The 13818-nt window shown below is 36.0% G+C and overlaps 1 protein-coding gene across 2 annotated transcripts in view; it reads left to right on the forward strand.

Moving 5' to 3' along the window:
- Nucleotides 1-13818, forward strand: part of SPATA6 (spermatogenesis associated 6) — a 163263-nt gene that overhangs the window by 70717 nt on the left and 78728 nt on the right. For both annotated transcript variants that reach the window (XM_030870076.2, XM_030870077.2), the window contains exons 8-9: nucleotides 34-121; nucleotides 6572-6612. In XM_030870076.2, coding sequence (XP_030725936.1) covers nucleotides 34-121; nucleotides 6572-6612 — 129 coding nt within the window. The remainder of the gene's footprint in view (nucleotides 1-33; nucleotides 122-6571; nucleotides 6613-13818) is intronic.

Genomic DNA, 13818 nt, shown 5'->3' on the forward strand with positions numbered 1-13818 from the left:
CTCCGTTTTACATTGAAATCTTCCTTATTCTAGGTTGATCCCCCAAGTCCCAGGGCTGATGCTTTATTTGGATCTTCTGGCAGAGACTGTGAAAGAAATGGATGGTCCAGGCTGCACAATGGTTAGCTACAAGTTATCTCTCTTCATCTGTTTTAGTTCTCTTGGCTACATTCAAGTCTTTGTCTTGGCATCAATTAATAAAAACAGAATCTTGGCTGTATTGGAAAATATGGTATAATGCCACTTTTTACAACTTGTGGGACACCCATGTCGGTACTCTCTAAAAATAGTAGAATTTCTGTGCTGCTATAAACCATCTTCATCTTTGAGATTCAAAACACATATTAGCATATTAAAGGCTCTGATACCTTTTAGTAAAAAACAAAACAAAACAAAACCTTTTGTTTTGCTCAACAATTTCTAAATGTATTTGACCATGAAACCTTTTCCTCTCCTTAACATATATTACTTAGTTTATGGAACAGGCTTTGGGAAACACCGTTGTAAAAAGAGTTCAGGTTTATAGGTTTTGGACATACATTTACACATATATTTGAATACTTTCTCTACCACTTATTTATAAACTGGGCATTCTTGAACAAATCACTTTACTCTGATAATCAGTTTATTGAAGAATGAAGATAACATGATAAATATTACCATGTAAAATGCTCTAGCACTTAATAAGTATCAGCTGTCAAAATAATACTTATTATTTATATTTCTGGAAAGATAATGTCCTTTAGGTTTAGTTTATAATATTTTTTTTTCATTTTTAGGCCTGGTCCTGATGGTTAGATAAGTTGTTTCTTAAGTTCAATATGAAGATGATTTTTATGAAGAAGATTAAGTAGTATTTTATAATTAGAGATATGTAAGCGTTAATATCTGTAGACATTAGCTAGTCAGTTCACCAAGTATCCACCAGCAGCCTTTAAGTTAATTTACTGCACACGAAAAAAAAGGCATAGAAAAGTGAGAGTGAAAAAATACAATCAACATGTAGTGAGCTCTCTCTTTTTGTTTCTAAACGCTAGTGTATAATCTGTTTTTAAAAATTGGGATATGAAACATTCTTATCTGAGAACTTGAAGAGTTTTTGCACATTTATTTTGCTTTTTTAGCACTAACTGGGAGATAAATGGAGTGATCAATAAGTCTTTCATACTCAGAATAGCAGATTATATGAAATTAGGAACAGATGTTATACTCTTGGACTTTCCCCTCCAAGGGATGTTTCCCCTCTTGTACTAAATTTATAGACATAGAGTAAATAAGCTTTCAGAACCAGAAAATTGAAAATAGCTTCAATATAGACATTTCTTTGGAAGATGTTTGTAGAATGCACTTAAATGTCTGATTTCCCTTGACAATTATTATGTATTTGCCAGCAGAACTGTTATAGTTTCTAGTAACTTCTAATCAAAACAGTCAGCTGCCTGTGTAGAGGTACAATCAGAGAGGTCAATAATGAGGTGCTTTTTTTTCTTTTTGATTTGACATAATTTCAGACTTACAGAAAGTTGAGATAGTACAAAGAATTCTCCTACACCGTTTACTCAGAGTCCACAAATATTAATATTTTCTTTTCCCTCTTCCTCTCTCTCTTTCTCCTCCCTGCCTCCATCTCTGTATGAGTATCTGTGTATAAACTTTTCTTGACAAGGACGTTGCCATGGGCTGATATGTGTCCTCAAAGTTCATATGTTGAAACTCTAACCCCCCAGTGATGTCATCTGGAGACAGGTCATTACCTTTGGGAGGTAATTAGGTGTAGATGAGTTTATGGAGTGGGGTCCTCATGATAGGATTAGTGCCCTTATAAGAAGAGACAGCAGAGGTCTTGCTTTCTCTCTCTCTCATGTAAGGACACAGCCAAAAGGCAGCCATCCTCAAGCCAGAATGAGAGCTCTCACTGGAACCTGGCTGTGCTGGCACCCACATCTCAGACTTCCAGCCTCTAAAACTATGAGAAATAAATGTCTGTGGTTTAAGCCACCTAGTCTATGGTAGATGACAGCCTGAGGAAACTAATACAGTTGTTTTCTTAATGTGATGCAAGTATCAAAACAGGAAATTAATGATATAATGTTAACTAAGCTATAAACCTAAGTCATATTTTGCCACTTGTTCTAGTAATATCTTTATAGCAAAAGAAATTCCACAACATACATAAGGTTCAGTTGCCATGTCTCTTTCTTTAGTTTTCTTTAATATGGATCAGTTTCTTAGCCTTTCTTTGTGTTTAATGATGTGATAATTTTGAAGAATAAAGGCCAGTTTTTTAATAGATCTCCCTCAATTTGGGTTTGTTTGATTTTTTTTCCCTCATGATTAGATTTATTCATTTTCCCCCAGAATACAACAGAAGTGATGTATTACTCTCAGTACATCATGTCAGGATGTATGTGATGTTGCTTTGTTACTGGTGATGTTAATTTGCTCACTTGATTAAGATGGTGTCTGCTCGGTTTCTCCAGCATGAAGGTGCTATTTTCTTCCTTCCCTTTGTAATTATGGGAAGATTGAGACTATGTAATTCTCTTCGACTTCGACCCCTTTAGCATACATTGATGATTCTTTCCCGAAACAATTTATTACAGTGATGTTTACCAAATATTTTTTTAAGTTCCATTTTTCTTTATACATTTATTATTTGCCTTTTACTATAAAGAGTTTTCCCTTCTCATTTCTCTAATTTTAATGCCCCTATTCTTTGAACTACTTTTTTTTTTTTTTTCTGGTTGGCAGTTGAGCAATTGTGCTTTGGGTTCTTATCAGCTATTTAAATACATATGTGAATTTCTTATGATAGACTATCTTACACATAGTGAATTTTCACTTATGACTATCTTTAATGAAAATTCTTCTTGAACATTTTCTTACCAAAGTATCTTGCCTAATAATTCTTAAGTTCCTATAGGTTACCATTTTCACCAACATTGATTTATTTAGTCCTCATAATAATGTGAAGATGGATGTAGCTATATTTGATCAGGAAGAGTGACAGAGGCTTAGAGAGGTTACGTGATATGTTGGAGAGCTACAGAATAGCCGTGTACAGTGTAGAACCCAGGTCTTCTAACCCCAACTTCCTTTCCTTTCCACCACTCTCCTACCACTTTTCCTACTTTCATTTAGGTGTATTTTTTTAAATAAAATTTTCAAATTTTCTCTGTCTGGAATTTCCTTGATATATAATTCTGATTGTAATTTTTGCGGTCGTTTTGAAGAAACTCAGTATCTCTTACACCTCAAGAATATATGGAAGCTTTATCCAATCATTTGTGCATTTTAAAGAGGAAATCAAGAGCAACATCTTGGCCTTTTTCAATTTTGCTTAGGATTTAGGAAAGATATTAGACTCTGTCTCCCCCTTGGAGGAAATGTCTCTTATTCTCTTCATTTGAGTTTCTGTTGTTTCTGTTTCTGTTGTGAGTTTCAATTCTACACAAGACTGTAATCTTTTATGAGCTTCCACTAGTCCCTTGGTTAGATGGTTATTATTTTTATGTCAGATAAATTGGAAATAACATCCCAAATCCTAAAAGGTCATATCTTGAGTAGACAGCAATAAATGGTAATATTTTATTCTTTTCTGAATAAAATGCATGTAGTCATCATGTATATACTTATCAGCAAAATATCTCATTTGTTTGTGTGCCTCCTTGTTTTACAGAGTGTCATTTTTAGGAACTCCTTTTTTAGTTTCTTTAATTCTCTATTATTTATAAAACATTTATAACAGCCTTATTGAGGTATAATTTATATATCATAAAATTCACTTGTTATAAGTTTACAATTAAATAATTTTTAATAAATTTGCACAGTTGTGAAATCACTAATATCTATTTTTTAGAATAAAAGGGAGAGAGAGCATGAGTGAATGAGTGAGCACACCAGAGCTCAAGTGCAAGATCTGACTGTCTCTTCTTATAAGGGCACTCTTTCCATTATGAAGCCCCACCCTCATGACCTCATCTAACCCTAATTACCACCTAAGGGTCTCATTTCCAAATACCATCACTTTGAGAGGTAGGGCTTCAACATATGAATTTTGGGAGGACACAAATATTCAGTTTGTAACACTGATTTCATGAGATTATTGGAGAATCAAATAATAACTAATATTGTGTTTTCTGCTAGTCACTATTCTAAATGCTTACTATTTCATTGATTAATTACTCACAGTAACCTCAAGAATTTTAGATGCTATTATTTATCCTCATTTTACAGATGCAGAAATCTGAGATTTAAGGAAGTAGTGTAAGTTGTTCAAGGTCGTGCATGCACGTGCGTGCGTGCACGCGTGCGCGCGCACACACACACACACACACGATCTAAATTAGCTCTTTTTCTTCATACTTTCCTTAAGTGTGACCCATTCATTAAGGCCCAGCTCAACTTTTTCCTCCTTTAGGAAGTTTTTCCTCATGGCCTTCAACTTTGAGAGATCTATCTCTGATATGACTTTTTAATAGCATTAATTGCCTATACCATTCTGATTTAGCCTGTTCTTTTATGCTGCTGTTATTCAACTTCGTATAACTTAACTAAAGTAAATTATAAGCACTTCCTGACCATGGGCTGTGACTATTATCTCCTCTATCTCCTGCATTTAGAATATAGTTAAGTACCTAATTGTTGGTAAAGGTGATTAAATGTGAACATTAGGAAACGTCAGATCAAAGTAATAGCTTAATTTATAAAAGTGAAAGAAAATTATATAAATTTGTCTGAATTAGGATGTTTATAAATGGTTTGTGGAGAGCAGAAGACATTCCTGTGTTTTAATATATTGATATTTTGAATATTACATTAGCTACCAAAAAGAATATATATTATGTATAGAAATTATTACCTTAATTTTCAAGGTTAGCATGTTTGGAGAATTAGACTCAGTGTGTCCTTATCATTCTTTTATTTCTTCTGCTACTTGTGGCCATGTTGTACATTAGACTTTACAGAAGAGGAGTTAGGTTGGGAGTTAGTTTTATTTTGAATTTTGAAAAGCAGTTGAAGTAAGTTGGACCTTACTGAATTAAATGGTGAAGTTGACCTTGTGTGAAAGACATTAATGTTTCAGCTGCCCTCTATAATGGCTCAGGACACTTGGAGAACAAGCATCTTGTGCTATAAATGAAAGCTAATTGACTAAATATAGACTATCCTGGGTCTCTATCCGTATAGCATTTTTTTTTCTGTACAAGGTGGTTTGGGAAGGTAAAATATAGACTGTTAGAATGTTTTTGACTGGAATGTATTAGCAAAGAAGTAGAATTGCAAATTCTGGTTCTGATTTTCTTATCTATCAATATAACAGAGATTATAATACTTAAAACTTGACTCCTTCAAGTAATGAGTAAAACCCCAAATCTGCATCTACAATGTAGTGGTCTTTGGCTTAGGGAGAGATTGGGAATAGCTTTATAGTCCACTGTTGTAGATGCTATGCTAGGTACCTTTATAAATTTTATAATTTAATCATCACTCTAACTCTCTGAGGTAAGGTAAGCATTGTCTTCATACTCTTAAAATGAGGAATGAAAAACAGATTAATTGTATAACTTGACCAAACTAACATGTATGATAAGTAGTGGAAGTTGAACCTGGCCTTGTTTGACTTAGTATTCAATAGTAATGATGTTGATAATGCTGGTAGTAATAATAGTTAACGTTTATTGTATTGCCTTACATGTAATATCTAATGTAATCTTTAAAACAATATTACGAAAGAGGTACATTAGACCAGTGGTCCCCAACCTTTTTGGCATCAGGGACTGGTTTCGTGGAAGACAGTTTTTCCACTGTGGGGGTGGTGGTGGGGTGGGGAAGGGGGATGGTTCAGGCGGTAATGGGGAGCAGTAGGGAGTGGCAGATGAAGCTTTGCTCACTCACCCGCTGCTCGCCCCTCCTGCTGTGCGGCCTGGTTCCTAACAGGCCAAGGACCGCTATCAGTCTGTGACCTGGGGCTTGGGGACCCCTGCATTAGAAAATTGAGGAATCTGAGACTAGAAAGATTAGATAATATGCCCAGGGCCATATTGGAAGTGCTGGAGCCTGAACTGTAATGCACATCTATTTGTCAGCAAGATCTGTACACTACAGGACAGTATGCTCCCGCCCTCTAAAGCTGGTCCTGTTTCCATTACGCTTACTTAATTCAAGCATGGACTCCAAGATTAGGAACACATGTAGTCTGGCAGTATCTATCAAATCTATATATTCAAATTATATTTCATCATAAACTGGTTTGTCAACTAAAAATTATCTATTTCATGTAGACAAATTGGTTTATCAACTAAAAATTAATCTGGCCTGTATCAGATATCTCCTCCTCTAATGAAAATATGATTTGAAATCACTTAATTGCTGAAGAACTGGTACAGATTTTAACTTGTTGCTTATCATCTTTGTAACATTATTGAAGGATTTTTAAGATATTTCTGAAAACTGCTGTATGAAGTATAATCGTAGAAACAGAGTGATTGTAGGAAGAATCAAAGATGAAAACAAATTTCTTCTTTTTGATAGGAAATATTTATAGTTTCTTTTGTACATCCTTTTTTAGATCATTCTCATCTTCGCTGCTACCGACCCAAGGATTATAAGGTATGTAGTATAAATTGCAGAACAATAATTATCCTGGCTTTCAGATTAGAGCATTAGTAAATTTCTTATATGTATGGTCAGATATTATATTCATTTAGTCAAGAAATTTACAAACAATAATTGTCATATTATGGAATGTCATTATTTTGTGTATGTTGTCAGGTGGTAGGATAGACTTTTCATTGAGTGTCTTGCTACAAATGTTTTGTGACTTTTGATTGTTCATTACTTGTTTGTGTATGTGTATATGTGTGTGTGTGTGTCTGTGAGAGAGAGACAGAGACAGAGAGAAACGGGTTGCTACTTTTAGTGATACCTCACACAGTAGTATTTCTAAATTTCAGTCATTCGTAGAGCATCCTCATAATTTTTACAATACCTGCATGTAATTTATGCTGTCTTTTAAAAATTCACCTTGTTTTTATTTATTTCACCAGTGTAAATGAAAAATCAGTATCATATACTTTAAATGGATGATAGCCTTAAAAATACAGCAAAAACAAAACAACGTTACTAAATTCTGGCTAGAAAACTATTGTTTTCCAAAGACTCTGAGACATGTTCTCTTTTTCTTAAAATGAGATAAGCAATGATAGACAGGTATAGGAGACATACCAATAGCTAACTAAAGATTTCTGATTGAAAGAGAATTGAAAAGAAAATATATTTTTTCTTTTGGGATTCAGTACCCTTTTAGTGTATGTCCATGTGCTGTATAAAATAATCTTGTGTATCATCTAAATTCATTTTGGGTACCATACTAAGTTATCTGCTATACCACTAGTAGTTCATGTTCTACATTTTGAGAAGTACTGCCCCAGAGTTTTTCTTTTCTGTCCCTAAGTGTAAGCTTCTTAATAAGAAGAAGCATCATAGTTGGGAAAACAAAACAAAACAAAAAACATAGCTTTCCTTATAATACCTTTGTCTATTTACTTGAAAACAATTTATCCCATGCTTACTGGCACTGAACAGTATAGCTCTTTGCCATGCTTTGATTGTGATAAAAGAAATATGGAACAAGCCAAGGCACCATGTGACTAAGGGGCCAGATCTACCAGAGAGTCAGAATCATCAAGGTGGAACTTTATAAAAGTTTATTCCAGGCCTACTAAGTTAAAATTGTTGAGACCATAGACTAGAAATTTTTATTTTAAACAAGTTTCCAGGTGATTCTTATGCAACTCTTTTGCTGTCTATCCAAGGATTGGTATTTGAGAACTACTAGTATAGACGTGGATATAGCACTTGAATAGAACCATTCCTTGTATAGCATTTGTATAGGGTCGTGCCCTTGCTTAAGGCTGTCCCTAGAGGAGTGTGGGCCTGGCATAATTCCCCTGGTGCAGACCTACCCTATTATGTGGAATTTATTCAAACACATACATGGGTACTGATCTGTGTAATATATATGTGCATGCATGCGCAGGCACACACACGCATCAAGAAGCACAATGTTTGTTGTCTTGCATGGGGCCCAGGGAAGTTACCTTAGTTGTAATACCTAAGGGTAACTAAGTTATACCTAAGTAATACCTAAGGTAACTAAGTTACCTTAGTTGTAATACCTAAGGGCCAAGCCTATCTTCAAGTCATGTTTCACAAGTTTTATTTATTTTCTTCTTTATTTGCATCCTTGTTTTTTTTTTTACTAATCTGTAAGTTCCAGAATGGCAAGGATCTTATTGATCTTGCTTATTGACAATTGCTAGATATTGTCTGATGTACGGTGTGGATTCCTAAAATATGTGTTGTGTGAGTGGATTATGAAGAGAAAACAAGTAAACCAAATATACAAAAGTATAGAATGGGGAGAAAAGTATAAAGTATATAAGACACTAATCTTTATCCTAAGGTAACTATAATCCAATTCTACATTGACTGGTCCATTTAGAGGTAGGTGATATATTTAGAATCCTCTTTTCTAAATGAATTCTTTAAAAGAACTTCACTTCTATTCATCTTTAATATCCACCCACCCTCACCTCTGTATTCTTCACTTTTAGAGTTAGAGTAGAAGTTGATCATTCATACTACCTTTGTAAAGCTGTGCATGGTAAGTGAGCTCACAGGATTATTTCTGTATTGAAGAGGTAGATTTTCACAGAAATACATATGCAGCATTGAACAGTGCTATCTTTTCTATGAAAAAAATAAAGGGCTATTTTTTTACAGGCATATAGTAACTGGTAGTGGAACACTATAGGATTTCTACAAGGAGAAGAGTTATGAAACTAGGAGTGCTTGCAAAAATTTTTTAGAAAAGTGGAACTTGGCCTGAGTTCTATTGAGAAATATATTCTGCAGAGGCAAGGGAAGAGGGAGAAGAATGTCTTAGGAGGAAAACCACATGAAAAAACCTTGGAGTTTAGAATAAGTACATTGTCCTGGAGGCAGGGGGCAAACTACTGGTCTGGCTTGAGTGGAGGGCGTATATTGAGGGATAATGGCTATTTAACATATTTATTTTCTATTTTTCCGACTTCTTCATACCTATTATATCTGCCGCCTCCTTCTTTAAGATTTCTAGTTACTTGGTCATTAGCTGTTCTTTTGGCCAAAGTCACCTCTCTTCACCCTGGATGCATTATAATCAGCTGTTCTATGAATACAAAGTTCTCAGAAAAAGAACACACCTCTCAACCTGCCTCCCTATATCTTTATTGTTCCCTGTTTCTTTGTCCTTTCATTGCTAGGCATTCAAATGAATGACCCAGTGCAGCCAAAAATTAATTAGTTAATTAAAAAAAAAAAGCCTGGAAGTGAATTAAGTCACTTCTTATATTCCATTGACAAGAACTAGTCCCATCTAGAAGCAAGATGAGCAAGGTGGCTAGCAAATAGAGATCCTAGTTAGGCGGCTGTTTTCCACTGAAGAGGGCTCATAGATTTTAGTAGATCACTGACCATATCTGTCACAGTCTGCCTATCTGCCACCAAATATCCCCTTCTTCCCTCACACAGAACATGCTTTTGTCCTCTTCCAGGAAAATCACTTGAAGTTCCATCATTCAAGTTCCACTTGAATCTAGCTTGAACTTCAGGATCTTTGAGTGTTGGATAAGCCAGATCCAGATAGACTCCCTGTGATCCAGTGACCTGTGAACCAAGACAAGTTACTTCTCCCCTCCCTCACCTTCTCACTCTACCTGAACCTCATTTCTGGTATGTTTTGTTAGAGCAGGGATAGGTTAACTGGACAAAAATGGTGCTCTTATTTGCAAAAGGGAGAAATAGAGAATGAAGAGCAGTTACTAGTCTACAGCAATGATAAATGCTCCTGGGCAAGCTTTGTGAACCTAACAGGCGGGTGCCCCGCTGCCCTGATAGTAGAGGAATGTCCTTTCTTAGACCTTAACTCTCCATGGGCCCTGACTCTACCCTGCAGCTGGTTTTTCCATGTCCATTTATTACCCCACATGGCAGTGAGTTATCCTCTCTGAAATGGGTTTGGAGGATTTGATCTCTTGGGACTGCATAGTTTTCTAGCCCACTTCCTGCGGTTAAAAGTTTTGGGGCCTGAGAGCTGTTTTATAGACTTAGGCTCTTAAAGGCCAGGTTCTTGATTTCTTAGGCAATACAGACTTAAGCAAGTATCAACTTCTCATTTATTTGCTTGCAGTCAGTTTAATGTTTCAGTAAATACACACAAAGTTGTTTTCTTCCCTCTAAATACAATTCTGAAGTCTGATTTATTTCTTTAGTTCTTATGCCTTTTAATGGCACTTACCTTGAGGCCCTTTGAAGTAGGCTCAGATGGGAAGTAACCTCCTCAATCTGATTTTTGTCTTAGGATTTCGTTTCTCTGTTTAAAAGTTTTAATGGCCCTTTGTTCAAAGCTCAAAGCCTTTTTCTGGCTTAACCTTCTACATTTTGTGTCCACACACAGTTGGCACTCACTTTTCCTGGCCCTGAGAGGCCCTCGATTACTAAAATCTTTCATTTCTGCTCTCAAACCAATCTCTCCTGAGCTCGTCATTCTTGAAATCCCTTGCTCAGTATAAGTAAAAGCCAACACACACTACATCTCTTGCCCTTTACAGCTATTTTCCTAGAGATAATAAGCTTGAAAGTTATGTGGTCTATCTTCCCAGCTGTTGCAGGCCACAGTTTTATTTTGCTACTGCATTATTGGATCTTAAATTTTCAATCCTCAAGTATCTATTCCCTTGCTTCCTGCTCCTGACTTACAGGCCAATGCCAGTACAGTAAGATACTGATTTCTGAATTGTTTGGGGTAATGCTATTTGCTATAGAAATAAACCTACAAACTTCAGAAGGTTAATATAATAGAAATTTAGTTTTTATTCACATAATAGTTAACTTAGGGTGCCTCTAATCTGCGTACTATCTTTCCGTGCAGTGACCCCATTCTGTGCCTTTGCCTTACTCTAGAGCTTTGCTGTCCTCTTCACATGGTGGAAAATGAAGGAGAACCTGAAGAGGCATATCTCTTTCTTAAAAGCCTTGTCCTGGAATTGACACATAACATTTTTACCTACACTCTGTTTGCCAAGAACTAATCAGATGGCCACACCTGGATGCAAGGATTGCTTCTCAGCAGTAATTCTGCTCTGGAGGAGGGAAAGATGAATTGTGATGGAAAGCTAATCATTTCTCTGTCACATCTAAAATGCCTTGTCCCTCTCCACTCCCAACTTCTCTCTTACCATTAGGAAAGATGATATGACTGAAACTCTATTATGTTAGAAATAAAAAATTAGCAAAACTAGAAACTATCTCTGCCTGAATTCATGGATATTTCATGATGATGAGGGAGATAGGTAATAATAAAATCACAAAAATCAATATATACTTGGAACTGTGATAAATGTCATGGGGGACATGCATGCTAGATTGGACTAGTTATTTATTAGGAGGATTTGATCTGGTGAAGGAGAATGGAAAGAGGATCTTGAGGACTGGTGATTGCTCTTGAGCTGAAAGTGAATAAGAATTTACTGTGTGAAAAGGAGGGAAGGACATGTGCAAGGGAAAAGGGGAAGTAGCATTTATAAAGGTTCAGTGGCTAGGCAACTAAAAGACCAGTGTTGCTAGGAGTGAAAGACATGGGTAGGTGCATGATATAAATTGAGGCTGGAGTAGTAGGTAGGGATCACATCTTTTTCGCCATGTTAGGAATTTTGATAGTTATCCTAGGTACAATGGGAAGCAAATGAAATTATTTTAAACAACAAGATGATGCAGTTGGATTTGTACCTTGCGAATATTACTCTTGATTGTAGTATGGACTAGGAAAAGAATGGATAGTAATATACAAGTTAGTAGGCTATTGAATAGTCAATGTGAGAAATGATGATGGATTGGATTGGGGTGATAGTAATGGAGGTCGATTGCAGTGGAGATATTACACAGATATTTAGGATTAATGTTGACAGAAAAGTAGACTTGACAAATGGAAAAGATATACGATGTTCTCCTAGAGAAGGAGTGTCAATATCATAAAGATATTCTTCTATGTAGGGTAATTCAAAAATTAACAAAATCTCAATAAAAATATCTCGAGGCATTTTTTTTTTTTTTTAATTTCAGGAACTAGGCAAAAATAGGCAGGAAAACTTTGAAAGCAGAGAGCATTGGAAGGGGCTTAGCCATGCAATGTTAAGAATGACTCTTACATTTCTAATTTTCACAACTCAGTGTTTGATGACACCATTTATTGGGATAGGAAACGTGCAAAGGGCTAGTTTAAAGTTCACAGAACTCTAAATTCTGCTGCAAATTTCTGGTTATCTTGTTTAGATGCTGGAGAGTGTCTGACTGTTCAGCTCAGAAACAGACCAGAGCTTAAAAATCAACCATGTGGCACTTAATGTATTCTGTAGGGGATTTAATTTTAAAAAGTCATTGAGCTTTTGTTTCTGGCAGGTCAGATGGGAATGAAAACAGATAGAAAGAAGGATAGAGATCTGAGGTAATGGAGGAGCATAGGACAGGAAATAAGAAATAGTGGGATAAAAGCCATTTCTCTCAATGGGATGTGAGGGTATCTAAACAAGACATAGTTTTACATTTTCACATTTTTAAAAATTTACCTTGGCCAGCAAATCTTTTACGGAAGCAATTCGTGGACTCAGAAATATTTTGGAATTTTTGTTAGGCCAGTTAAGAAGTGCAGACCATTGGATGTGTAGGATTTTGCTCCTTTTTATTCTAATACATCTTTCACATGAACGGTTTTGTTCATATAAAAAACCATCCGAAGTGGCCACTGTAATTCTAAAATGTGCTTAGTGAAATTATGCTATTTGGAACAATAAGTGTAAAATTTTAAATTATAGTATAAATATATGTAAGATGATGGAAAGTTTGAATCTAACTTGGAGGGGGCATGGGCCTAACCTGAAACACAGGCATAAGAGTCTGGCAGTGTCGGTCAGTATGTTGCTTGTACACCTTATGTCTTGGGCCCCAACTTAGTGGTTGGTTTCTTAAATTGGAGACCTGATAAATCTGTAATTCTAGGAGGATGGAAGGTTTGGTAGTGATTTCTCTCAGAGGCGTTTTCTCCCATGACAAAAAAAAAAAAGAAGACGAAACAGAGGAAAGTTTTTATGGTATTCTGACAAGTGGCCCAGGGCGAAGTTTCTACTAAGGATTTTAAAATGGTGTAAGAGAACATCTGAACCTGTCAATCCTTAAGTCTGGCTCCAGGATAGCTTTAGTAGCTAATGCTTGTTACTTCTCTATGAACTTCCTCTTACAGACTCAGAGCAAAAAGTGACAAAGAGAGAGAGACATATTAGTATTGTTAGTAATGAGATAGATTTCCGCCTGGGTTACAAGTTTTCAAATTTGACCAGATAATGACAACGGCTCTGCATTCCTACAAGACAAAGTAACCCAGCATTTGGGAGCTTTAACAAAAGGAGAGCAGAGTCCAGCTTCAACAGGAAGATTCACTTACAGCACCGTTGTAGTTAAAGAAACCACCAGGAGGGAGGCCCGAGTGTCTCAGAGGAAAAAACTATTTCTATTTAAGTTGAGCGTCTTAGATGTGGCAGCCAGGAGGGTCTGTTTAGATCTTATTGGACTTCCAGGGTTGTCAACTGCCAACTCACCGAAGGACCACCATGATAACTGAATGATCTGTTAATACCAAGCAAAGCAGAGCTTATGATTATGCAGTAAGGGAGAGCACCACCTTTACAGTCTTCCTAGTATCTCCAAAAGATTAACGGTAGA

Source organism: Globicephala melas, chromosome 1, assembly GCF_963455315.2.
Source record: "Globicephala melas chromosome 1, mGloMel1.2, whole genome shotgun sequence".
Lineage (NCBI taxonomy): Eukaryota > Metazoa > Chordata > Mammalia > Artiodactyla > Delphinidae > Globicephala > Globicephala melas.